Genomic DNA, 26,128 nt, shown 5'->3' on the forward strand with positions numbered 1-26,128 from the left:
ATTTAAAGTTAACAGAAGTCAGAACAGAATATTTTAATATATATTAGCAGAAAATTGCTCAAAACCAGTGAATATAATTTTGGCCAGGTTTTTGTTCCAGTTACTCCTCTGTGCGACGGGCAGAAATGCTCCAACTCAGAGCGCAGTATATTTCAAGCCACTCTTGCTCTCAAGGATGAGAGGCCTGGACGTCCTGTCTGAATATTTCAACAGCTGGAAGATCCGTATCAACGCGTCAAAGACCCAGGTCATTATCTTTCCACACTCTAAATCTCCCAGACTTGTTCCGTCGGAGAATAACAAGATCTGCCTGAACGGCACAGTGGTGGAATGGTCCAAAGAGGTCGTGTACCTCGGGCTAACACTAGACAGCAAGGTTCTTTTCAGGGAGCACGTTGACAAAACGAAAACCAAGTGCAACATCTTGATAAGATCGTTGTATCCACTTATCAACAGGAAGTCAACCCTGTCCCTGAAAAATAAGCTTGCTGTCTACAAACAAATCATCCTTCCTGTAATCGAGTACGGTATGTCAATCTGGGAGAGTTGCGCAAAATGCCATCACATTAAACTCCAAAGGATCCAGAACAAGATCCTTAGGATGGTCCTAAACAGTCCCCGGCGGACTAGAGATTCTGAGATCCACCTCCTGGCTGGAATTCAGACATTAGAATAACGGAGAGTATTCATCCTGGAAAGGTTCAGAGACACCTGTCTGAGATCAAATCATCAGATCATACGTGATCTAGCACGTTAGGTTAAGTTATACTCGTAGTTAGGTAGGTTATCACTTTTTTCAATTCAAATAAAACACATCCCCAAAGGGGTATTCTGTAAACTAGTTGAAAAACGCAAATATTAAATTAGAATATCAAATTAAACAAAGATGAAGAGCCAGGTAGGCTAATCAATTAAAATGATAAATCAATGTACTACCATAATCAACAGAAATAAACATAATTTTACTACTACTAATTTTACTACTACTACTCTCAAGGATCGGATAGCACATCTCCGCCACCACCACCGTGCCGGGAAGCTAATCAGCAGGGGCGACCCCGGCGTAGTGGTTAGCATCCATACCACTCACGCCAAAGTCACGAGTTCAAATCTCACCCCCAGACAAGTCACGAATGACCCAAGAGCGTTAAAGTGACTATAATTTAAAAAAAAAGCTAATCAGCTTTGATCTCGATCACGCTTTCGATCGTGTCCGGCACTCATTTCTCTTCGAGAAAATGCCCTCGCTCGGCTTCAACCAGGATCTCATCGCTCTACTCTCGCCCATCGCCAACCGGTCCACCTCTGGCTGTTGATCAATGGGCACATTTCTCGTCCGTTCGAAATTCAACACTCTGTACGGCAAGGGGATCCGCTATCCATGTACCTCTTCGTTCTCTACCTACATCCACTAGTGTGCAGACTCAAAAGAGTGTGCGGGAATGATCTGCTGGTGGCGTATGCGGACGACATCAGTGTGATCGCCATATCGACCAGGTAAATCGATGAGATAAATAGGCTGTTCACTCTTTTCGAGAGAGCTGCTGGCGCAAAATTAAGTTTGCTGAAAACTGTTGCCGTAGATGTTGGGCTTTGCGAAGGCAACACAATCAACACTCAGTGGCTACTAACAGTCAATTTAGTTAAAATTCTGGGTGTTGTTTTCGCAAATTCGATACGACTGATGACAACGATGAACTGGAATGCGCTGGTGGGGAACAAATGTGGCTGCCTTCTCTGCGCACGCTGACGCTGCACCAAAGGGTTATCATGCTCAACACGTTCTTAACGTCCAGGATATGGTACCTCGCGTCCATACTACCGCCGTTGGGAGTGCATACGGTAAAAATATCAGCAATGGGTACGTTCCACTGGAGAGGGACTGTCGCCCGTGTCCCAATGATGCAGCTGGCATGCAGCAGGGAGAATGGAGGCCTGTAGCTGCAATTACCAGCGCTGAAATGTTAGTCACTCGCAATCAACAGACACCTATAAGACATCGAATCCCTTCCTTTTTATAGATTCCTTCTTTTCCACGATAATCCCCGCCCAGCCATCTCAATAGATCTTCCCGACCTTAGACAAATCCTATCAAACTTATCCCAAATTCAACAGAACCCCTTCCGCCGATCAAATTCACCAGCACTTCGTCCAGCAAACCGAGCTACCAAGGGTGGAACGTAACAGTCCAGCAGAAATTTTCTCCCATAAATTTTGCGCTTGTGCTCGCGTTGGCCCGGCTTGGACGGTTCTTCAGCAGATAATAGCAAGCATCTTAGATGGATGGAGGCGACTGGAGTTGGAAGACTTGCTAAGACCTGCCCTATTAGGAATAAACGAAAGGCAGATAGTGGCAATTCCGAATATGTTTATTACATATATCTTCTTCGTTAACGATTCTAACTGTAGAATTGATAAAGCTGAATTGAACTTTCATCTTGATGTAGAACCTGACAAATAAAACTTCACTTTTTTCAGAATTTCAAAACCATAATTTGACATTTTCATATTAGTTTCAGATCATGCCGAAAAGATAATGCTGTAGCTGAGTGTTGTGGTTTTTGGCAAAGTTGGTCAGTATCTGAAATGCTGTTATTTGAGACTCCAAGATGAACTAACCTAATGGCTAAAAATCTCGTAAATAAAGAAAACCAAATGTGATGCTATCAGATTAACTCCAGGTCGTAACACAGAGCCGCTATTCTAGTCTATTTTTGTTAAATTGAGCTCTAGAGAGTTGCCGTCTTCGGAAAAGTTGTTTAGTATGTAGAAGACCATAATTTGACATTATCAGATCAGTTATTGATAGTGCCACGGTGTAGTAGTCTTTCTAAATGAAGTTCTAGAAGATAGCCTTGTTTTTAGCAACATTGTGGGGACGGGCAAGTTCTGTGGATCTCACTTGAGAGAACTGAAAAAAATTGACGTTAGGATTCTGCAAAACCGAAACCCCAACTTTCGGGAAATCATCATGTCTTATATCCGCATCGATCCCTTTATTTCATCGTTGGGGCTGCGAATGTACACTCGATACTCCATCTCAAAAGCTCATATATAACAATTTTGCCTGCCTGCACATTAGACTGATGTAAAATTTGGAATTTTCGTTCCACTGTGCTCAAACGGTTCCAAATTGGATCATGATTAGCCTTCCAAAATTTGAGCTCATTAAGTAAGAAACTGTCTTGGCACAAACCATTTGAAGATTATATAGAAATCAATATGGGAAAACCAATTTTTTTTTTTAATTTCTATCTAACCATTGAACATATCGTTCTGCTTTTAAAATTTAGGAAATTTATCAGCTACAACTTTGTTCAAGATCACTTTTAGATAAAATGTATGAAACAAAAGTTATTAATGATTCAAGTCATCGATGTCTTATGATTATGCTCAATCAACTGTTCAGCAGGCAACACTGGTGTTTCTGGTGCGTAGAATAGAGAACAAAAATCATAGCTACTAAATATGTCACACTGCAGGATACAGTGTTGCCCACAAACAGCTGCATATGATTATCAGAATCTTAATACATTAATAACCATTTAAATTGACGATTGACTGAAAATCGATATCGTACATAGTTGCAGATGAGAAAATTTCCTATGAGAATAAATGTAAACTTTTTAACAGAGCAATATGGAAAAAAGCAAGAAGTCAATGCACAAAAAGTTTGGTTTTCACATAGTAATTTTCATTTAAACTTCAAATGGTTTGTGCCAAGTCAATTTCTCACCAAATTAGTTCAAATTTTGGGAGGCTAGTCAGGACCCGATTTGGAACCATTTGGCACTGTGGAGCAAAATTTCAAAATTTGCATCAGTCTACTGCAGATGGTAGCCAATGGTAACGAACAGGTTGTTTGTCCTTGACTAAGCTGCTTTTATAATCTCGATCGCTGCTGAAAAATATTTAGCCAGATGCATTCAAATCTAATTAACATCCTAAGCTTTTTTCAGTGTTGGTTGGAAATGCTATACTAATATCAGCATGAAGCTTTAGAGTGATAATTTTTAACAAGAGAAAGATCTGAAGCGAAGAGGTTGATGTTCCGCTAGAGTACAGCAGTGTAAAAAATGAATAGAAGTTGAAATTGAGCGAAGGGTCGTTAATGCGATAGTACTAGTCAAACGCACACTTCTCTACCTAATTCATACATGAATCGATGAGGGGACTTGAAGTGTTTCTTCAAATCCACAGGCAAAATAGTGCGAATTTGACTTGCTCAAATGCTGTCTGTGGCTGTGAAATAGTTCTAGTGACGTTTATCACTACATAAGCTTTTTTTTTTCACTGGAGGAAAACTATTCCTGGGCTTTTTGAGCCTTCAGGGTAAGGCTTGAAGTGGGGGCAACTTTTGTTTAAGGGTTGCGGGTGGAACAAGGGTTAAAGGTTGACGTAGGGGTAAAGGAGGAGCTGGTGGAGTTCGTTCTGCCTTAGGATACGCTCCAGTGTGCTTTTTGGTGGATGAACCACCAGAACTATCAATAGCCTCAGAAGAAAGTAGAACTTTTAGAGAATCATCTTTAGAGATATTTCTTTAAGGAACGATATCCATGTTAAGGCTTTAGCTGTTCATAAATTCAGGTTCAGGGTAAATATAATACAATCAACGTATTTAAAAAAAATAAATCCAGCAATTTTATCGAACTCATCATTCAAAATTTCACATCACAATTTCTGAACAAGCTGTTTCTTTTCAGGGTACGATATTTTTCTTGATTAGTGTAGTATTCCTACATGCGTATTCTGCGTCATTTCTCTGATTTCAAGGACACATTATTTAGTCAATTATGATGTCAAAGAATATTAGCTTAATGCAAGATATTTGCCATCACATTTGTGTTATGCTCCACGAAACCGTTATGATTCCGCTACTCCGCCAGCTCTACATTTATGACCTGCCAATCTCCGGAACAGACAACACTCAGAAAAAAAACCGTTGACCCATGTCAGTTTTAAGTGTGTTTCGTCAGACATTGATCCCGATAGCAGACCAGGAACCTTCACTCGAAGACTCCCACTTGCAAGAAAGCTAAACGCCTACCAAATGGCATCCCACCCGAATCCCACCCGAATCCCACGCAGCCACCCTCCTTGGTTTTTGCCAAACAAAAATGCCATCAAATTTATTCAACAAAAAAAAAAGGATGCCACGTGTGTAGGAAGCCACCGCAACTTCAGCAGCATATGATGCGATCTATAGAGACACCAGGATGGCAGTGACACCCAAAGTGACGTAAGAAAGTTATTTTGCCAATTCGATACGCATCATGGGCCCCGATGATGGGTGCGGGCTGCACTCATCCCACACCAACTTTTGCCCTGGGGAAAAGTTGACTCTCGGCGGAAAGCGGTATCCCACCAAGTAGTTGTTAGGTATAAGAAAAGCAGGTCCTACATTAAATGTGGAAATCTGGTCCGAAAAACCAAACACACCAGATGGTGACTGTAGGACACATCCAGCGTGACGAATTGATTGTTTTCTCTTCCATCCTTCCTTGGACCGGAGTCCGGGTCGGTCGGTCCATTCCGAAACCCAACCCAAGTCTAAGAAAATGTTGACTGCCGTTTCTGTTTCGCTTCAGTCGGTTCCACCTCGTTGCATTCGGGTGAATTCTTCATTCTGTCTGTTGTTTTTCTCGGGTTTCAATGTATTTTTTCTCTTTTTCTGCTCGGAAAACTCTTTGTTCTAGTAGGTATATATCCTTTTTCCGAGTAAACCCGAAAACACCCTCACTTTGCCTGCCTCGTTTGATTGTATATGGGAACGTAGTGGGAAGTGATGCGGAAGGTCTCAGGAAGGAAGAATTTGTGCGAAAAAGGGTTGATCGGTTGAGAGTTTCGGTTGTCGGGGAGTCAAGGTTTTTAGAAAATTTATTCTTCTGATGGAAAATCGATAAGCTCCGGGGCTTGCAGGCAATTCCGGATAATGTGTGAATATACATATTTTTTTTTTGTTTTTGTTTCAAGGAATTTACCAACTTAACTACTGATTGTCATTCGTTCTGATAAAAACATGAAATCATGCTAAAAATCCTTGGAATTGTGTTACCGTAAAAAAGTTATTCTTGTTCACTGAGTGAGAAATTTCAAATGACCTAACTGGAATGAAAGCCGAAAGCATCACCTAAAACCTAGTCCAGAATGAGAAAGAGAGCCAATCATCGCCCAATACTTACATGCCAGCGACGGTCGAAACTGAATAGCTTTCCGAAAGCTCTCCACAGCCTCTTCATAGTCTTGTTGATTTTGTAGTAAAATTCCTCTGAAAGTGAACAAAAGAAAATGGAACAAGTTAGTCGATACGGTTTTTCAAATGAATGCTCAACCTGGAAGGGAAAAAATCTCCGCTTTCAGTTCAATGGGTTCAGTGCAAAACACTTCCCAGCACTACCCCTGGCTGCCCCGAAAAAGTTATTGAATCTCAACATTGTTATTGAAAACGTCCTGTGTTGATTTTTTTTTGCGTGGTTCGTCCTGCAATGTCCATTTCGTGGTGCTGCGAAACAGAATTGCGCAAAAAAAAATCATTCGATCCAAACGAACTTGTTAGCACCAACCAAGCACGACCGAGAACCACCGCCCGGGCTAGAAATGTGTAGGACCCCATCGTCGTTTGCACTTTCCATTTCCTGCGGGGATCCTACAAACGCCCGGCCCACAGTCATCGTGCGGCTCAAGTTTCCTCTCGCCGTATTTGAGCTGGATTGTGCGAACGAACATCAATACCGGTCCGGAGAGGACATTGTTTGATTAAAAATTGAAACACGAATCTCCACGTCGAATTTCATGGTGTAGAGCGAGTCTATTGAATTGGTTGTTGAAACGGATGTGGAAAAAGCAAACAAAACAGTGCAGTAGCCATCTACAGTGTTTCAACCGGAGGTACTGTGGTTGAGTGAAAAGCACAACAGATAAAAAAAAAAATCATGTAACTAACTAAACGTAAATCTAGAACGGTACATGATCAATCACGATTGCTGTCACAATAAGAGGTGGTAATTTTTGAAAACATTGATAATTTCAGTGATGTCATGATCAATTAGTAGCTGGTTACCAGCTCACAGGTCCTTAAGGTCTTGTAAAAAATAAAAAATAAACCTAATGTTTATTTACAATAACTGCCCACTAGGGTTTGTCACCAGTTCTAACCACCATGACTGGATGATTTACTCTGGATCGAATGGCCTCGAAATGATTATAGTAGTTTCAGATAGCTAAATGTTGTTCAGTAGGCAGTTCCATGCCTACTGAAAATCGATCAAAATTTACCCTCTACGAAATCGATGAACCTTTGCATAATTATTTGCTACGGGCAATACACTAATTTTGCAAGGCAATTCGGCCATTTTGGCTTGTCCTTATGTTTCAACAAGGCGTACTCGATGATTTTTAATAAATTTTAGGACGATAACGATTCATCGAATTGAAATGACGTCTGAATCAAAATTGTAGGAAACTACAATGCTTTTTCAGAAAACAAAAACACACTGCAAATAAAATCACTAATTTTGGTCATAGGAGACATGGCTCTAATGTTGGCCTATGGATCTAAGATTGGGCCCATCGCTAAAAAGCTGCTATTTATTAATCTTATCCCAATGAACGCGTCATTGGGACGGTACTTATGGATATTTTTGGTCACTATTGAAAATCGATTGCTGAATTTATGTATGGGCCCAAATAAGGAGCATTTAGGCCGACACAAGGGGTTGATCACTCTACACAGTGTGCCAAAATCAAACTTGGGCACACCTGGGCGCAGTCATTGGCGTTGTTTTGCACCCAAAGTTACAATTTGTATTATCTTTAAAGTTATTGGCAACACTGAACTTTTTCTGCGTCTGCCGAGTTTTTTTTTTTTTTTTTTTTTTTTTTTTTTTCTTTATTAAAGAGATTTTTAGCCTTAGGCTAGTTCATCTCTAGTCCGTTGAGTTCTGTCAGACAAATAGTTTTCAAACCATTTATATGCAGTACTCGTAATTTCTAAAGCGCTTGATTGATCTTAACAATAAGGGCATAGAAATTGTTTCAAAAGCGCGCTTTAGATCAAAAAAGACAGCAACAACCGCATCTTAACACTTCAAGTTATTGTTCCACTTCGCTAATACCAAATTCAACGCGGTTTCACAAGAATGACCTTCTCGATATCCCAATTATTCTGGTATCAACAAACTATTACTATTTAAGTAGTCCAACAGCTGGCTTTTAACAACAAGTTCTAACATTTTCTCTAATGTGTGCAACATGTTGATGGGACGAAACTCTTCAGCTTTAATCGATCAAGCAACTTTTTGAAAGGGACCACTAGGGATTCCTTTCAAATTTGTGGCACATGTCCAGTTTGCAATGATTCATTAATAAGGTCCAGCAAGATTTGGCCAATCTTGAATAACTCTAGCATTAACATTGTCTACTCCTGCCGATTTTCCTAATGAAAAACAAATAACTCTAAGTTCATCTAATGTAATTGGGTGAAAATCTTCAGATCTACAACTACTATTAACTGGCTGTTTTAATCTGTCAGGTTCATCGAACAATCCAATGGATTAATTAAACAAAGAAACACTGTCTACAAAATAAGCATCAAGCTTCCCAAGTAACATTGGAAGTTTTATCGAGGTTTTAAAGCATGCTACAAGTCTAAATCACGGTCTCCAGAACCCTCCAAAACTGTTACTTGAGTTAGATGCAATTACTTGTTCTGACTGTTCTAATGTATCTTTAAAAGTTATGGACCGCGGTTTGCAATAACTAGATTTTAATAAAGATTTCAAAATTTGCGATAACTCTTTGCTGTTGTTTTGATGCTGATCAATCTTTCTTTGTACATATTCACACAGAGTTTTCTTTATCGATTGTTAATACTTATTACGCGCGAATGTGTACCTACTCCAATGATTATCATTATTTGATCTACAAAACTGTTTGTACCATTTGTCCCTTTTCCGTTTAAGACGCAAAGATCCAAATTGTACCAGCTGTTCGAGTTTTTCAAAGAAACAAACTTTTGCTCAACTAGTTGATTGGTACACGTTTTCAAAGCGTTATTAAGAACAAGGTTGCAAAGACTCATTTCAGCTAAAATAATGTTTTTCGGAATAATAAAACCAAAAGATGGTATGATGGCATGTTTTACTTGTAACTTACAAGAAGAGGTTACAAAGTATGCGTTGGAAACATAAATCCTGTAAATTTTGCTTTATATGAGTCACAATCAGCGATTTGCTGATCGCTGAGTGAGTGAGTTTGTGAAAAATCGCTGATTAAGACTCTCATGAAGTGAAATAAACAGGTTTAATATGTCAAACACATTCTTTGCAACCTCTTCTTGTATCCTACCAATTCAAAATTTGATCATGGCATCTAATTATTTCATAATTTAGAAAAACATTGTTTTAGCTGAAATGAGTCTTTGCAACCTTGATTAAGAACAGCTGTAGATTGATCTAAGCTACCGGCCGCGAATGGAAAATCCACGCTCCTCTTTGATGAGATTTGAAACAGCTTGCTTCGAATATTTCCTCCAGCACATCAATTTTACAAAATTATCGTTATCGTTAACATGGTCTAAGACATTAATCACTACGGTCTCATGATCGGTTTTTTTTTTTTCAAATCAGTATCCGTAACTGAACAAATGGAATCAAAATTGGAATAAACGTGGTCAATGATAGTTCTACCATAGAGGTAGCTCTAAGACTAGTCCCGAAGAAACTGCGCGTCGCTCCCCTGCTGCTGTGTAATCACTCGGTGGTAGTAGTATAGCAGATAAGTTTTTTTTCCTGTTTCTTTCTCTCGCCCATCAGTTAAATTTAATTTTGTGTTTCTGTGTTTGTAGTTTTTTCTGTTTATTGTGTCTGTGTGGTTTTAAGCATCGTTTCAGTGGTAGAGCGTTTAGCGCTCCCACTATTACGGCAAAATGGACGTCTTGTCAGAAGATGATATGGACATTTTGTCGGAAGATGACACCAGTTTGCCACTCGATGGCAAGAAAAGACGAAAACGTCCTGTCATTCATGGTTCGTCTCAGAAAAGCCCCCGATCGCGAGCCTATCCAGATGACTCGACTGGGCCATGGGTTGTCTACTTTCAGCCCAAAAACAAACCTTTGAACTTGATGCAAATTTCCACTGATCTGACGAAGCGATACTCGGCCGTGACCGAAATCACGAAGGTTAGGCATAATAAACTTCGTGTTGTCGTTTCTAACCTGAAGCAGGCTAACGAGATTGCTGCCTCCCAGCTCTTTACGATTGAGTACAGGGTTTACATACCAGCTCGTGATGTGGAGATCGAAGGTGTGGTCACCAAAGCGAGTCTGACCCCCGAGATCTTGGAGAAGCAGGCGGTTGGCCGTTTCAAGAACCCCTTGCTCCCCCCGGTGAAGATACTGGATGTCCAAAAACTGGGCTCAGTATCTGTCAGCGAGGGTAAAAAGAGTTTTACCCCCACAGACTCGTTTCGCGTGACCTTTTCTGGTTCAGCCCTTCCTCAGTATATCGAGCTGGGAAAACTTCGACTACCTGTGCGCTTGTTCGTACCCCGGGTCATGAACTGCCAAAACTGTAAGCAGTTGGGACATACGGCGTCCCACTGTGGCAGCAAGGCACGCTGTTCCAAATGCGGGGAGAAGCACGAGGATGGCGCCTGCACAGTCACGGCACCAAAATGCGTGTACTGCAAAGGATCTCCTCCTCATGGTCTCTCGTCGTGTCCGGTGTACAAACAACGCGGGGAAAAACTAGAGCGCTCTCTTAAAGAACGTTCCAGGCGGTCTTTTGCAGAAATGCTTAAGACAGCCAAGCCATCGACCAACGAAACAAATCCCTTCGCTCTTTTGTCAGATGACGAGTCTGGCTCTGACTTGGCTGAGGAGGGAGTTTCTTTCAGTTTTCCGGAAGGTTCTGCCCGGAAACGAAAACGCATCCGTTCGCGGAAAGTTGCAGATCAAGAACCCCAAATCAGCTTGCCCAAATCAAGGAGTGGTGGAAAAAAGGAGACTTCTACTCCTCCTGGATTCCGCAGAACTGATTATACCCAGGATTTTCCACCTCTTCCGGGGACATCCAAAACCCCTGATGCCCCAATTTTAAGAACAGAAACCCCTTCTTCATCTGGGCTGTTCTCATTTGATGACATTGTGGACGGTATTCTCAAATACCTCAACATTTCTGATCCTCTGAAAAGCATTGTCCTCACATTGCTTCCCACTGTGAAATCCTTCTTGAAGCAATTGACTTTAAAATGGCCCCTTCTTGCAGCTATCATCTCCTTCGATGGATAATTTTCCAAACGAGGTCGGGGATTTGATCACTGTTCTACAGTGGAATTGTCGAAGTCTTATTCCTAAGATAGAATCGTTTGAGTTTTTGGTTCACAATAATGATTGTGATGCATTTGCTCTGTGTGAAACTTGGCTCTCTTCAGATATCGATCTTCCTTTTCATGATTTTAACATTATTCGACTGGATCGTGAGGAGTCGCGTGGAGGAGGAGTACTTTTGGGGATCAAAAAGTGCCATTCCTTCTATAGAGTGAATCTTCCACAATTTCCAGGTATTGAAGTTGTCGCATGTCAGGCTTTTGTTAAAGGCAAGAGCCTTTGTATTGCTTCTGTGTATATTCCTTCCCGAGTTTCGATTAGTCAAAAACAACTTTCAGATATCTGTTCAGTTCTTCCTACTCCACGGTTGATTATGGGAGATTTTAATTCCCACGGTACAGGCTGGGGGGAACTGTATGATGACAACCGTTCTACTTTGATATATGACCTCTGTGATAACTTCAATATGACAATTCTTAACAATGGAGAAGTAACACGTCTGGCTGGTCCATCCTCAAATGGAAGTAGATTAGACCTCACACTTTGCTCTAATTCATTATCGTTGGATTGCACGTGGAATGTGATCCAGGATCCCCACGGTAGTGATCACTTGCCGATCAAAATTTCGATTGCCAGTGGGTTCAATTCGTCGGAATCCGTTAACGTCGCGTACGACCTCACCCGTAATATCGATTGGACAACGTTCAAGACCGCGATAGATGAAGCCGTGTCGTCGGTAGAAGAGCTTCCACCGTTGGAGGAATATAACTTCCTCTCCAATCTGATCTTGGACAGCGCGCTTCGAGCTCAAACTCGGCCGGTTCCAGGAACGTCTTTTCGTAGGAAACCTCCTACCCCTTGGTGGGACCAGCAATGCACTGAGGTTTATCGTAAAAAATCCGACGCGTTTAAGCTTTTCCGGAAACGCGGAACACCCGAGTATTTCGAAGCGTACTCAACTCTTGAACGCGAACTCAAGAGCCTCATCAAAGCCAAGAAACGCGGATACTGGCGGCAATTCGTGGACGGTTTATCGCGCGAAACGTCGATGAATACGCTTTGGAACACGGCGCGAAGGATGCGTAACCGGTCTTCAAACAACGAGAGCGAGGAGTACTCGGATCGGTGGATTCTCAAGTTCGCGCGAAAAGTGCCGTGCCGGCACAGATGATTCCTCGCGAAACGACGAATTCGGTAGACGAGATCAGCCAGCCTTTTTCAATGCTGGAGCTCTCACTCACGCTCCTTTCGTGTCGCAATTCGGCTCCGGGGGCTGATAGGATCAAGTTCGACTTGTTGAAGAACCTCCCAGACGTCGCTAAGAGGCGCATGTTGAACTTGTTTTGTCAGTTCCTGGAGTTCAATATTGTTCCAGATGATTGGAGGCGAGTGAGAGTTATAGCCATTAAAAAGCCTGGAAAACCCGCGTCAGATCATAACTCGTATCGTCCCATCGCGATGTTATCGTGCATTCGAAAATTGTTGGAGAAAATGATCCTTTTTCGCCTCGACAAATGGGTTGAGACGAACCACCTACTCTCAGATACTCAATTTGGTTTCCGTAGGGGTAAGGGAACGAACGACTGTCTCGCGTTGCTTTCCACAGAAATCCAGTTGGCTTTTGCTAAAAAAGAGCAAATGGCTTCTGTGTTCTTGGATATTAAGGGGGCTTTTGATTCAGTATCGGTTGAAGTCCTTTCAGACAAACTTCACGCTTGTGGCCTTTCCCCATTAATTTATAACTTTTTGTACAATTTGCTGTCAGAGAAACATATGAGCTTTTCTCATGGAAACTCTACAGCTTCTCGATTTAGTTACATGGGTCTCCCCCAGGGCTCATGTTTAAGCTCCCTTTTGTACAATTTCTATGTCAGAGAAATTGACAATTGTCTAAGTGACAACTGCACGTTGAGACAACTTGCAGATGATGGCGTAGTTTCTATGACAGGGCCCACAGGGGTCAACCTGCAAGGACCCTTACAGGATACCTTAGACAATTTGTCTACTTGGGCTATCCAGCTAGGTATCGAATTCTCCACGGAGAAAACTGAGTTAGTCGTTTTTTCTAGGAAGCATAGCCCAGCACAACCGAAGCTTCAACTTTTGGGTAAGCCGATCACTCATTCCATGTCTTTCAAATATCTTGGGGTCTGGTTCGATTCCAAATGCACCTGGAGATCCCACATTGAGTATCTGAGACGAAAATGCCAACAAAGGATCAATTTTCTCCGAACAATTACCGGAACGTGGTGGGGAGCTCATCCGCAAGATCTTCTAACGTTGTACCGGACAACGATTTTATCGGTTTTGGAGTACGGTAGTTTTTGCTTTCAGTCGGCGGCTAAAACTCACATCATCAAACTGGAACGTATCCAGTATCGTTGTCTTCGTATCGCGTTAGGATGCATGCACTCGACTCATACGATGAGTCTCGAAGTGTTGGCGGGCATGTTGCCACTATCGGATCGGTTTTCGGAATTGTCCCTAAGGCTCCTCACCCGTTGTGAAGTTATGAACCCACTGGTAATCGAAAACTTTGAGAAGCTTCTTGAGCTAAACCCTCAAACTCGTTTTATGTCATTGTACTACGTGTACATAACTCAGGATGTCAGCCCTTCACAGCATAATCCCCATCGTGTATGCTTCTCCGACTTCGGCAATTCAGTTAGTTTTGATTTATCTATGACGCGGGAGATTCGTGGAATCCCAGAACATCATCGTTCCATGATTGTTCCGTCAATTTACGCTGCAAAGTTTGGCCAAGTTGATTCCGCAAGATCGTTCTTCACAGATGGATCGCTAATAGAGTCGTCCGCTGGTTTTGGTATTTTTAACGAATTTCATAGCGCCTCTCGAATGCTTCAAGCTCCTTGTTCCGTATATGTTGCTGAACTGGCGGCAATATACTATACGCTAGAAACGATCGCCTCACTTGCACCAGATCACTATTTTATTTTTACGGATAGTCTCAGTTCTGTCGAGGCTATTCGATCCATGAGGCCGGTAAAGCACTCCTCGTATTTTCTCATGAAAATACGAGAGCTTCTGAGTGCTTTATCTTTAAGATCTTTTGTCATCACCTTTGCATGGGTCCCATCTCATTGCTCGATTCCGGGCAATGAGAAGGCGGACTCACTTGCTAAGGTGGGCGCTATGCAAGGCGATATTTACGATCGACAAAGCGCCTACAATGAATTTTTCTTCATTTATCGTCAACAGTCGCTCGCCAGCTGGCAAAATAAATGGAGTGAAGGGAGTTTGGGACGATGGCTATTCTCGATCATCCCTAAGGTGTCGAAGAATCCTTGGTTCAAGGGGTTGGATGTGGGTCGAGACTTCATTCGTCTGATGTCTCGCCTCATGTCCAATCACTATTCGTTAAACGCTCACTTGTTTCGTGTTGGGCTGGGAGACAGCAATCTCTGTGAATGTGGACAAGGTTACCAAGACGCCGATCACATCCTTTGGTCTTGTGCTGAGCATCGTGGAGTCAGATCTGAGCTGTGCGATTCCCTTCGGGCTCGAGGTAAACAACCTAATGTTCCAGTTCGGGATATTTTGGCTAGACGTAACCTTAGATTGTAAGTTTGATTAACCTTGTGTTTAGTTTGTGTATTGTGCGTGTAGTTTTTTTTATGTTTGTTTTCAAGATGAATAGAAATAAGTTCATGTTTTAGGATTAATTAAATATTTATATAATAAATCATATTTCAAACCTCCTTCTCCCTTTCCCCATCCAAAAAATTGTAAATCTCCACTAACCTCGAGACGACCGCGAGTAATCGGTTCAATTCCTTTAACTCTAGATTTAAGACATTATTCATGTTTAATGCAAATGATAACTCGGCTCTGTAAAGTTTATTCGATTGAGCCTGTACAAATAAATTAATATGAAAAAAAAAATATTCGAATATGATTATCACGCCAATTAATATTAAAATCATCAGCCAATATATTTAACTTACTAGAATCAAGGAATGTCTCCAGCCAGTTCTCTAAAACTTCAACAAAACGGTGGCTTTCTCCTTACTGATTATGGACGTCGGATGAGTATCGCAGAAGCTCTCAATTTAACACCTGTGACTCCGTGTCACAATTTCGCTAAGATCTAAGATTCTCAATCTGTATGTATAATTAATTAAGTTGATACAAGCACAAAAAAGAGGATGATTTACCTATTCAAGAAGGATGGGAACTTTTTCTTTGAATAATCGAGTAATAAAATAATGTGAATGAAGGAATGCCAGTTTCTTGTTTTCATTAAATCCCAGCCAATGGCATTTTGCAAATATCAACAACAGGAAATTTATTACTGCAATTTCATTGATGTATAATGTACAATGTTCAGTTACAATAATCAATATAATTGAATATAGCCTGTAGCCCTGAAACTGTAACATTGCTGTATTTAATTTTATCACTGCCCCTGTAAAAAATCATTGGAATATTTTGAGAGCCGTGGTTTTTTTTTAAGTCGAGGGCCAAGTAAACCAAATGTTTTCTAATAAATGTCCAACTAGAAGGCTTATGCTTAATCTGAAAACGATATGGAACAATTGAACGCTTAGAATGGATTGGTGATGGGCTAAACTACATTCCGGGGGACAAACAGTTACGTTATTTGAGGATGATGTTCCGGGTGTGAAACGGGGTTAGAATGTATTGTTGTTTTAAGCAGAATTTTGAGCAGCTCGAGTTACTCCGAGTAACTCCATTCTAACTCATGATTAAAAGTTGTCTTGCTCCCAGGGAATTTTTTTTTTGTTATGTCTTTTCTCGGTTCCGATCAAGCTATTTCCTCAACCATGTGTATTGTAACAATGCAAGCAAGCAATGTATCATTATCCATCTACAATTCCCATCAAGCTTTATCATAGAGAGCGTTTATCGTGGTAGTAGTGGCAAAAGTTTTCTCTTTATCGTTGATTGCTTCATGTGTTTTGATTCAATGATAAATAATTTACGTTGAAACATATTAGCAACGAATTGACTTACTCTAGGATCCTAATAGTAAAAAAAATAGGAAAAAACATAATTGTTGCAAAAATAATTAAAATATACTTCAAACAACTATCAAAGTAACCTCGTTTTACGGTACGTCATTTGATAATGTTTGGTCTAAATCGGATAATGTGATTGGAGTTCAGACGTTAAGTTATATCGTTTTCGAGAAATCGTAAACAACGTACCGCGCAAAATGCGGCTTTTGTGCCATTTAGTTTCGATTATTTGAGAGGATTTATACCAAAAGAGTTCATTCATCTATAGTTGCATCAATATGAAAACTGTTATTGTTACTGATCTTGATTTTTCTATGAAGAAAATCTGATAATTTTGAAACGTTTCAGAGCCTTGTTGTTGTGTGGAGTGTCTTAAAACAAATAAAAATTAAATACATATTTTGAAATTATCTTCAGGAATAATTCAAATATATTTATTTCGTCAATCGACGTGGACTAGTGCAAATTCATATATGGTTTTTTTCTTGGATATATAAACAAATTCTTTGAAAAAAAGGTAAAAAGTTAGCAAAATGCTGTCTTAGTATGAATAATAAAGAATAAATTGAACATTAAGCAGCGCCTATATTAAGATTTTCTTTTAACGAGTTATGATTGCGTATGGAGTTAAAATACTGTTTTAGTTTATGCCAAGACATTCCCAAGCAGTGTTGGGCAAATATCAAACAAATCAAATCTCACCAATGCCCAAGATCACGCTTGATTTTCGTAGACGAAAATCAACAAGCAAACAACTGCAGTTGATTTTGCAAGCTGTGATATCGCAGCTCGGAATATCAAGCTAAAAAAACTCACCAGCTGCAAATCTCACCAAATTGTGGTGAGATTGAGTTTAATGATGTTTGCTTTACACCTGAACGCAACCGAAGCTTCCATAACGGCTGGCAGCAGTCCCTTCGTGTCTGCCATCGGTGAAGAGTAAAAAAAATAGCTAACTACACCTTCTCTTTCTAAGAAAACGATGTGCAACGGAATCATTTTTGTGTCGAGTCAGCTCTCAGCTTGACTTTTGCACGTTGTGAATAGTTTCGCGATATCAAAGGAGCTTGTAAAATCAATATGATATTTTGTTCCAATAACACGTGTGATATTGATAGCGTTTGAGTGCGGAAAAGTATCATTTGAATGATGATTTTGCTAACACTGTTCCCAAGTAACATTGCAAGTTTTATAGTGGTTTTAAGGCATGCTACAAGTCTAAATCATGGTCTACAGAACCCTCATGAATCCAAAATTGTTACTTGGGTTATGAAGTCAATGCGCCATCATGCGATTCAATGGCCAATATTTTGCATAATATATGTGCATAGAAATTTAAAATTGTTAAAAGTTCAATTAAGTATTTTTATCGTCATCCTACGAGTGATATCAATGATCTTTCAGTATGGATGATTAAAATGGTTCGAACATTCCAGTGTGTTGGACCACAAATAACGTCAACAAGGAACCATCGACTTTTGTTCTCGCTTCATTTTTGATAAAATGTAATCAGCTTCGAACATTGTATTCAAAGTTAATACTATTTACACAAAATAGAACATCACTGAAGCATCAAATGGAACGCAATACAGCTGAATTCACTATTCAAATACATCAAACGAACCGCAATCGATTTCGCAGTCCCTACGATTCATTACATTCATTTTTCAGAGCCATTTGATTCATTCCCGGGCCACCTCTAACCTCCAACCTATATGCCCTTAAAAGCTCCATTTGCGGACGTGGAGGGATCGAGAACGCAATCGACTCCCGGCCAACGACAACGACGACGATGATGATGTTGGTCGCCAGGATTGATTTGAAACAATATTTGATACATTTGCACAGTGACATTTTCCTCTCCTACTCCTCTATGGGTGCTTCATGCCGTTGCTGGCTCAATTTCAACCCGTAGCCGACGACGACGCCATCAAATATTCAAATGGAAACTATTTCCTGTGAACAAGCGTCGTGCAATCGAATCAGTGGGTAGTGATGGAGCCACACAGTTCCTCACTCTATGCCCAGTCACCACTGCTAGAACTAGCAAACGAGTGCAACGATGGATTGCGAAGAATTGTCACGCTGCTGCTCCTGCCGTGATTGAAATTTTCCTGTTACCCGTGATTTCTGAACCATCCTGGAAGTGGTAACTCAGAGACGAACAAAAAAAGTTCACCTACGCTTGCACTTCGCAGCCTATCGCAAGTACACTCTCGATCATAAGTTTGGGGTCACCCTTTCAAAAACATGTAAATGTTTTCTGCTCATATCACTGCCATTTACGACCGATTTTCGGTCTTTAAAGGTCATTTTGAAGGTATTGTCGGAGATTTAATTCGCAGGCAACTGGATTAATACATTTTACAATTTTTTTATACTAAGTTTCAACATTTTCCAAAATACACAATTAATATTCATCATAGATTTTTTCAGAATTGGGTCGGCCAAATTTTGAAATAAAAGTGGAAGTAGAACCCTTATTCTATACCCATAGAGATACGTTTGTGAAAGTTTTGTTAGGAGTTTTAGAAAAAGCTTTAAATCAATAAAATAGTTATCTGTGATGGCATAATCAGTAGCAGATTTATATTTTCCCCCTCTCATATGCTCTCAATATTACGCCTGCTATTGAAGCACAATATCAAGCTTGATTGATTTTACAAGCTCCTTGGATATTGCAAAATTGTTTACAACGGGTAAAGTTGAAGCTGAGTGTTTAATCGATGCAAAAATGATTCCATTGCGTATCGTTTTCTTAAAAAGGGAACGTATAATAATGCTATTTCTCTTTTCTCCTCATCGATGGCAGACACGAAGCAAATACTGCCAGCCATTAAGGAAGTTTCTGATACGTTCGGGTGTAAAGCAAAAATCATGAAACTCAATCTCACCACATCTTGGGTGAGTTTTGTTAGCTTGGTATCAGAGCTTGCAATATCAACCACAGTTGTTTGCTTGTTGATTTTTGTCTATGAAAATCAAGCGTGATCTTGTTCTTTGTTTAGATTTAATTTTTGATATTTTTCCTAAATTGTTTGGGGTCACCCTACAATATGTTTTGTCGCTGTTGTAAGTATAATTTAAGTTTTAGCATACAAAAATGGAAAAATATGATGAGCAACACAGCAACAATCATTGCATTTCAACTAATGTAAACTAATGTTCCATAAATTTACACTAAAATTTCAAGTAAACTTAAAACAGCGACAAATTATTATGGGGGGTGACCCCAAACTTTTGATCAATGACCTAAATAACCTTTTTATTGATTTAAAGCATATTCTAAAATTTCCAACCAAACTTTGCGTATCTCAATGAGTATAGAATAAGGTTTCTACTCAAGGGTTATTCAACTCTGCACACCTTAATCTGTACCGTGAGATTTCGCAGTGTCAATAGCTGTGCCAAGCGCTGCGCCAAACGTGCCGAAGTAGGCCGAAGTGTACCAATCAAGGTGTCAATGACCCATAAGTTTCGCAACTCTTAAGTTTTAATGACTTTTGTGATTGTGTGTAAATTTTTAATTTTTTTGATGGTTTATGGCTGCTACTTCCACTTCAAATTTTCAATTACAAAAATCTCGGAAATCAGTGCCCCATTTCATTTGAAATTGCTATTTCAAGTATGCTGCAGTGCAGCAAACGTGCAGTAATAATTTTAGTGTTGCACGTATCGTAGAAGCTGCACTTAAAGTTTCGCAGTGGTTTCGAGAATAAGGATGTCACAGCGATTTACCTTAAGTTTCATTCTCAATTTAACGTGACCGGAGCGGGCAGTGGAAGAGAAACTGGAAGCCATTCAAACTATATGGTGTTCAAGCTCATTCGACCCATCCAAAAGATACGGGTGCAGAAACGAATGTGTAACCTGATTAATGGTGGAAAAATTCCTCCAGCTACCTGTTTAAAGTTCCCCGACAAAATCAAAACCAGAACTGGAACGGGCGAAAGTTCAATCTCACAAACAACATCCTCGAACCAGTTCATCTGATCGGCTCAGAAATATGTGACCTCGAAGACATCTCCCAAACCTATGGTGTCGCTGATTATGATGTCTCCTGCCACCACCCAATTGCACACGTTCAAGGCTACCAAGTGCACGATATTATGTAGTTGTGCCTAAGTTTATTAACGTTTCTTTAAACTGTTCCCCTGCAAGAGGAGAATTAAGTTCATTCGAGACGTATGTAGTTGTGGTGCCTTCTACATTGTACTACTATTGCAAACCACCGATGAAAACCATCAAATATCCCCCCACTTCAGATTAACAAAACTTCGGGAATGGTTTGTAATCCAGATAAGCTTCGCAATTGTAATTCTGCTGCAGGCAAGTTCCTGTGCCCATGGGCTTTTGCCGAACAAGTTGCAAGTTGCTTAGTATCGTCATGAGAGAACCGTTGACCTCACCGAAACCCACTCTATCGCGAATCAAATTTTAGATATTGAGCAAAGCCTTACTGGTCTTACAAGAACTGATCGGTAGGCCACCCATAGCATCGGAGCCTCGTGATACAAACTAGTTCAACACAAGGATGATTACAGAGATGCATCTGCAAAATGACCAGATCGTTTATGATGGGTACTTTATTGATGTCGGACTCACGTTTCAAACCCTCAGTGACTGGTGTAAGAGTTGTCAAAATACGCCTAAAACCCTTGTTCTTTTATCGATTACTGCTTGAATTGTTTTTTCTTGATACCCATTAAGTCTAGCGATTTCAAAAATGTGAGCTATTTCCTTTGATTTGCCTGTATCGCTAAGAGGAAGAGTTTGCATTTTGTGAACCATGTGGTGAAAAGCGGCCATTTTGTGTTGATGGGAATGGTTTGAAGTGCTTGGTATTACTCTCTTTGTGGATTTCCTATAGATTTCGGAATTGAACGAAGACGTTTCCCTGATGACGAGAAGATCTAAGAAGGGGAGTTTGCCGTCTCTCTCTTCTTCGTGAGTAAATTTGATGTCCTTGTGAAAGTTGCTTATGGCCTCCAATGTTTTTGATAAAACTTTCCTTTTGACAATGCTAAAAATGTCATCCAACACACATGCCAACACTTAGGCAACAAATTCCTATCCTCCAGAGTATGTTATATGTTACCCATGAATAATTCACATAAAAATGGAGGAAGCGGATTGTCCATAGGAGCGCCTTTAGTTTGTTTATAAAAATTTCCTCTGATAATGAAATAATTTTCCTCCATAAAAAGAAGAGTAAGCTTGAGATATGACCGAACTTTGTTTTTCCAAGTAGAAGCCAGTCCGTTGCTTCAGAAGCGAGTCCTCTAAAAGGCTGATGGCTTCCTTTACGGGAAAATCGGAAAAAGTGCTGTGACATCAAATGAAACCATGAATGAGTGAGTGTTTTAGGTATATTTTGAAATTCCTTTACTAGCCATTTGGCAGGCTTATGAGTGGGGGATCCTTCAGCTGAGATAATCTCCTTCATTTCGTTTCCTGGTTTGTGAATCTTTGGTAAACCTTTGATCCTAGGTAGAATAGGGTTTGAAACTTTCAATTGATTCGTAGTGTTGCCTATAAACGCCATGCACTCTTTCAATGTTTTATCCACACGTTTAACCATAGATGGGAGGGGGTCAATCCTCAACTGTCTGTATAGGCCATTAGTATTTTTTTTATCCAATTGTCATAGTCCTCTTTGTCCAAAATCGCTACTGCATTATCTTTGTCCGCTTTCGTATAGAATACCGGCTTTGTTTTTAGTTCTTTGAGAATTCGAATTTCCTCTTTTTCGGTTTTACTAAGTGAATGTCCCTTTCCGTTTTGTATTGTCTCTGAAATAATATTCCTGACAGTCTCATGTAATTCAATAGGAAGTGTGTGAGTGATTGCAGTCTCCATTTCAACGATGGCCTCGTCCACGTCAGGTTTTGAGGAGATCGCATATCCTATTCCCTTGTTGAGAAGTGTCAATTGTTCTTCTGAGAACTGCTTCGTCGAGCGATTTACCACACAACCTTCGACGGATTGAACCACAGCTGTGTTAACTGAACTGTGTGATTTCTGGTCCCTCTACTGTGTTGTGTAATTCAAATAGTATTTTAGTGGCCTCAGTTTGTTGTTATGTAACTTTCTTTTCCTTTTTCCTCGCAGTCCTCCAATACTTTTACTTTAGTCAAAAACAGTGGAAATTCAATTGTGAATTCTTTGGCCAATTTCAAATGCAGGGAATAACATTGCAACGACTTTGTTTCCAACTTTGAGTAGAGACTCTGAATGCTCGCTTTTATAAATTCTGACTCCATCTTACGAACTACTTTTAAGGGAGTTGGTGTCTTAACCCTAATCCAATGACTGATAGGTGTTAGATTTAATTTTCGGCATTTCTTAAGAAACTCTATGTCTTTTTTTAAACCTACGATGGATTTCTTTAGTGATATGTACCAATTAGGTTCTGAAAGCTTGGAAGCATGATCAATCCTTTAAATTTGTCGAACCTCTTAACGGAATCCCTTTATGTAGAGCTTTATTTCTTTTAAATCTTGAAGGCGAACTAGCCTCAGGCTGAAAGTCTCCTAAATAAAGATAATTCAATCAATTTCCTTTAAATTCCGTTATAATTGCTAATCATTTGACAGATACGAGTAAAGGGTGATACGGTCAAAATTTGGTCAAGGGAAAACGCGTGTAAATCGGTGAAATCGTTTATTTAAAAAATCAAATTAAATTTCTTTTTCAAGTTCAATTAGTATAAAATTCAGGAAAAATATTCAGTTAGGCTTCCGCTTTTCCAAATCCGAATTGCCGGGCCTTACGCTTGACCCCTGCCATCAGATTTTGTACAGCCACCTTGTCCACCTTCTTCGCCGCAGAAAGCCAGTTTGCCTTGAACTGCTGCTCGCCCTTAGCAGTTTTTTTGGTCTTCTTTAGGTTCCGCTTGACAATAGCCCAGTATTTCTCAATTGGGCGGAGCTCTGGCGTGTTGGGAGGGTTCTTGTCCTTGGGAACCACCTGCACGTTGTTGGCGGCGTACCACTCCATGGCCTTTTTACCGTAATGGCAAGATGCCAAATCCGGCCAAAACAGTACGGAACAACCGTGTTTCTTCAGGAAAGGCAGCAGACGTTTATTCAAACACTCTTTCACGTAAATTTCTTGGTTGACAGTCCCGGAAGCTATGAAAATGCTGCTTTTCAAGCCACAGGTACAGATGGCTTGCCAAACCAGATATTTCTTTGCGAACTTTGACAGTTTCATGTGCTTGAAAACATCTGCTACCTTTCCCCTTCCTTTTGCCGTATAAAACTCCTGTCCCGGAAGCTGCTTGTAGTCGGCTTTGACGTAGGTTTCGTCGTCCATTACCACGCAGTCAAACTTCGTCAGCATCGTCGTGTACAGCCTCCGGGATCGCGCTTTGGCCGTCATTTGTAACGGTTGATTTGGCAACTTTTAGCGATTTTGCCAACTTTGCGTGCGAGTAGCTCGGATTTTCGCGATGCGCGAGCAAAATTTTGATACGCTGCTCTTCTTGCTTGGACGGCATTTTGACAACTGAAGAGTGAATTCCAAAATCAAAATAGGAGCAACATTCTACACACACACACTTGAAGGTGTGAGGTGTGAATGAGGGGTGTTCAGGTTTTTTAAATGCAAAATTGAAAGAAATACGTCAAGTTGATATTGACCAAATTTTGACCGTATCACCCCTTATTTCATCTACTACTTGCAGACTTCATCAAGTGGTGTTGAGTACTTGGCACTGATGAAGTCTGCAAGAAGTAGATGAAATACGCGTATCTGTCAAAAGATAAGTAATTATAACGGAATTTAAAGGAAATAAACCAACACACTCAAAGCTTTCATTAACCAACTTGTAAAACAAATCGCCACAATTTTGTCGTTGTTCAGAGGATTTTCGTCCATGCAGTTCGAATTCCATACCATACGGCGTATTGTCGTCTACGTCTAATGTAGAAACACTCTGTAGGTGTGAGGCCTGAATAGAAGCTGTTATGGACGAAACCACTAGCCGCTGGGAGTTTCGCTACGAATCGGATGAGATTTGTTGGTTTCGACGAGATTCATGGTGTAGAAAATACTTACAGATTTTTCCAAACTAGTTAACCTTAGCAACGATTGGCAAAACGTCAACATTCGACAGCGATGCCGTTTTATATAATATTGTTTGTGTCCTACTTGTCAACGAGTGCCCTAGCGTACCGAATAGTGTGCCATGCTGTATTTCGGCACAGTGTGCAGAGTTGATTACCCCTTGGTTCAACTTCCACTTTCATTTCAAAGTTTGGCCGAACATCCCAACTAACAATTTTAGCTGCAGATTAGCTTATACAGCCAAAAAATGGCTTATACGGCTAATATTTGCCTGTATAAGCTAGTCTGCAGCTAAAATTGTTTGTTGGGATATTCTTGAGAACATCAGTCATGAATATTCAGTGTGGATTTTGGAAAATTTCGTAACTTTATGATAAGTTTAAATATACAAAAATGATAGTATATACATTAATATGAATTACCAGTTACCTACAAACTAAACTTCAGTTAATACCTTTCAAATTACCTATCATGATCGAAAATCGGTCGTAAAATGGCAGAGATATGAGCAAAAATCGTTTACATGTTTGTTAAAGGGCGACCACAAACTTATGATCGGGAGTGTACCTGCCTAGAACTTGGATCCGGTTCAAATCAAACTGCAAAGTGAGCGATCGCATTCTCACCCTTCCATCACACATGCAGTTGATGATGGTAGTGTAGGTTGATGTTCCATCCCGCAAAAAAAAAAAATGCAAAAAAAAGTCCTATCCCGCTTCAAATCGAGCATGTCGAGCCAGTGAAATCACATTTTCCAATCATCACCGTGCCATACTGAAAAGTCCAGGACATGCAGTAGCAGTCTCAGTAAATGGAGAGATTGCGTTGAAAAAACAGAAAACAAAAAAACTTGGTGAACACACATTCTGCTAACCAGAGTTGTTAGTGAACATTGTCAGAAGTAGTGGAACGAAGTGTGCAACGTTGAAACAGGAAGATTCTGTCGAATGACAGCAGGACACGTTCGTCGATTGTCTGTCACTCGGAGATATGTGTACATACATTATGGTTGAACGTTGGGCAACAACCATGAAGTTGTTTGTACCGTTTGGGTTCAGCAGTTTAAGCTAGAGCGTAACGGATTGGAAACAGTTCTGTCGAAGTTAATCTTTCTGTGACGGAAACGAAATGCCTTTTGCAGGTTAATCGATATTGTCTAATCTTGCGCCAGAGGTATATTTGAGATTTTCATTAATAGGTACAAGTAGTGATGGCATAATCATTAGCAAAATGATATTTTTTCGCTCTCATATGCTCTCTATCTCGCGTAATATTTGAACAAAATATAATGCTTTTTTTTCTCATGGATTTGTTTTCCGTTAATCTTATCTCCTAGACCTGGACCCTACCTATCGACCCATCAACTCATGAACCGAGGACCAACAGCTTTACTTCCCCGAAGGAAGGCGTGATCAGAGATGTTATGCTTCAGAACATCCTGGCGGCGCCGACTGGGATTGAACCCAGGCCTGCTAGGGTGAGAGTTAATCACGCTTACACCTACACAACCAGCACCGCTCAAAATATCATACTTGATATTGATTTTACAAGCTCGTGTGATGTTGCGAGACTAATCAGAACATGTCAAATTGGGTTGTTTAACTTCGAAAAATATACCAATTTTTATACATCATCTGATAGAACTTAGTTTTCTGAGCACAACGATATTTTCATCGATCCGGTAAACATTCATCTCCATTTTTAAATCAAGATATAAATTTTTGATCAT

At 40.3% G+C, this 26,128-nt stretch overlaps 1 protein-coding gene across 1 annotated transcript in view; it reads right to left on the bottom strand.

The window, feature by feature from the left end:
• Positions 1 to 26,128, bottom strand: part of Tmtc2 (Transmembrane O-mannosyltransferase targeting cadherins 2) — a 410,563-nt gene that overhangs the window by 109,168 nt on the left and 275,267 nt on the right. Inside the window, exon 4 of the mRNA XM_065239258.1 lies at positions 6,183 to 6,268. Within this exon, the coding sequence (XP_065095330.1) occupies positions 6,183 to 6,268 (86 nt within the window). The remainder of the gene's footprint in view (positions 1 to 6,182; positions 6,269 to 26,128) is intronic.

Source organism: Ochlerotatus camptorhynchus, unplaced genomic scaffold (genome assembly GCF_037179485.1).
Source record: "Ochlerotatus camptorhynchus isolate MF236.1 unplaced genomic scaffold, CSIRO-AGI_Acam_v1.1 ptg000054l, whole genome shotgun sequence".
NCBI classification, from domain to species: Eukaryota; Metazoa; Arthropoda; class Insecta; order Diptera; family Culicidae; genus Ochlerotatus; species Ochlerotatus camptorhynchus.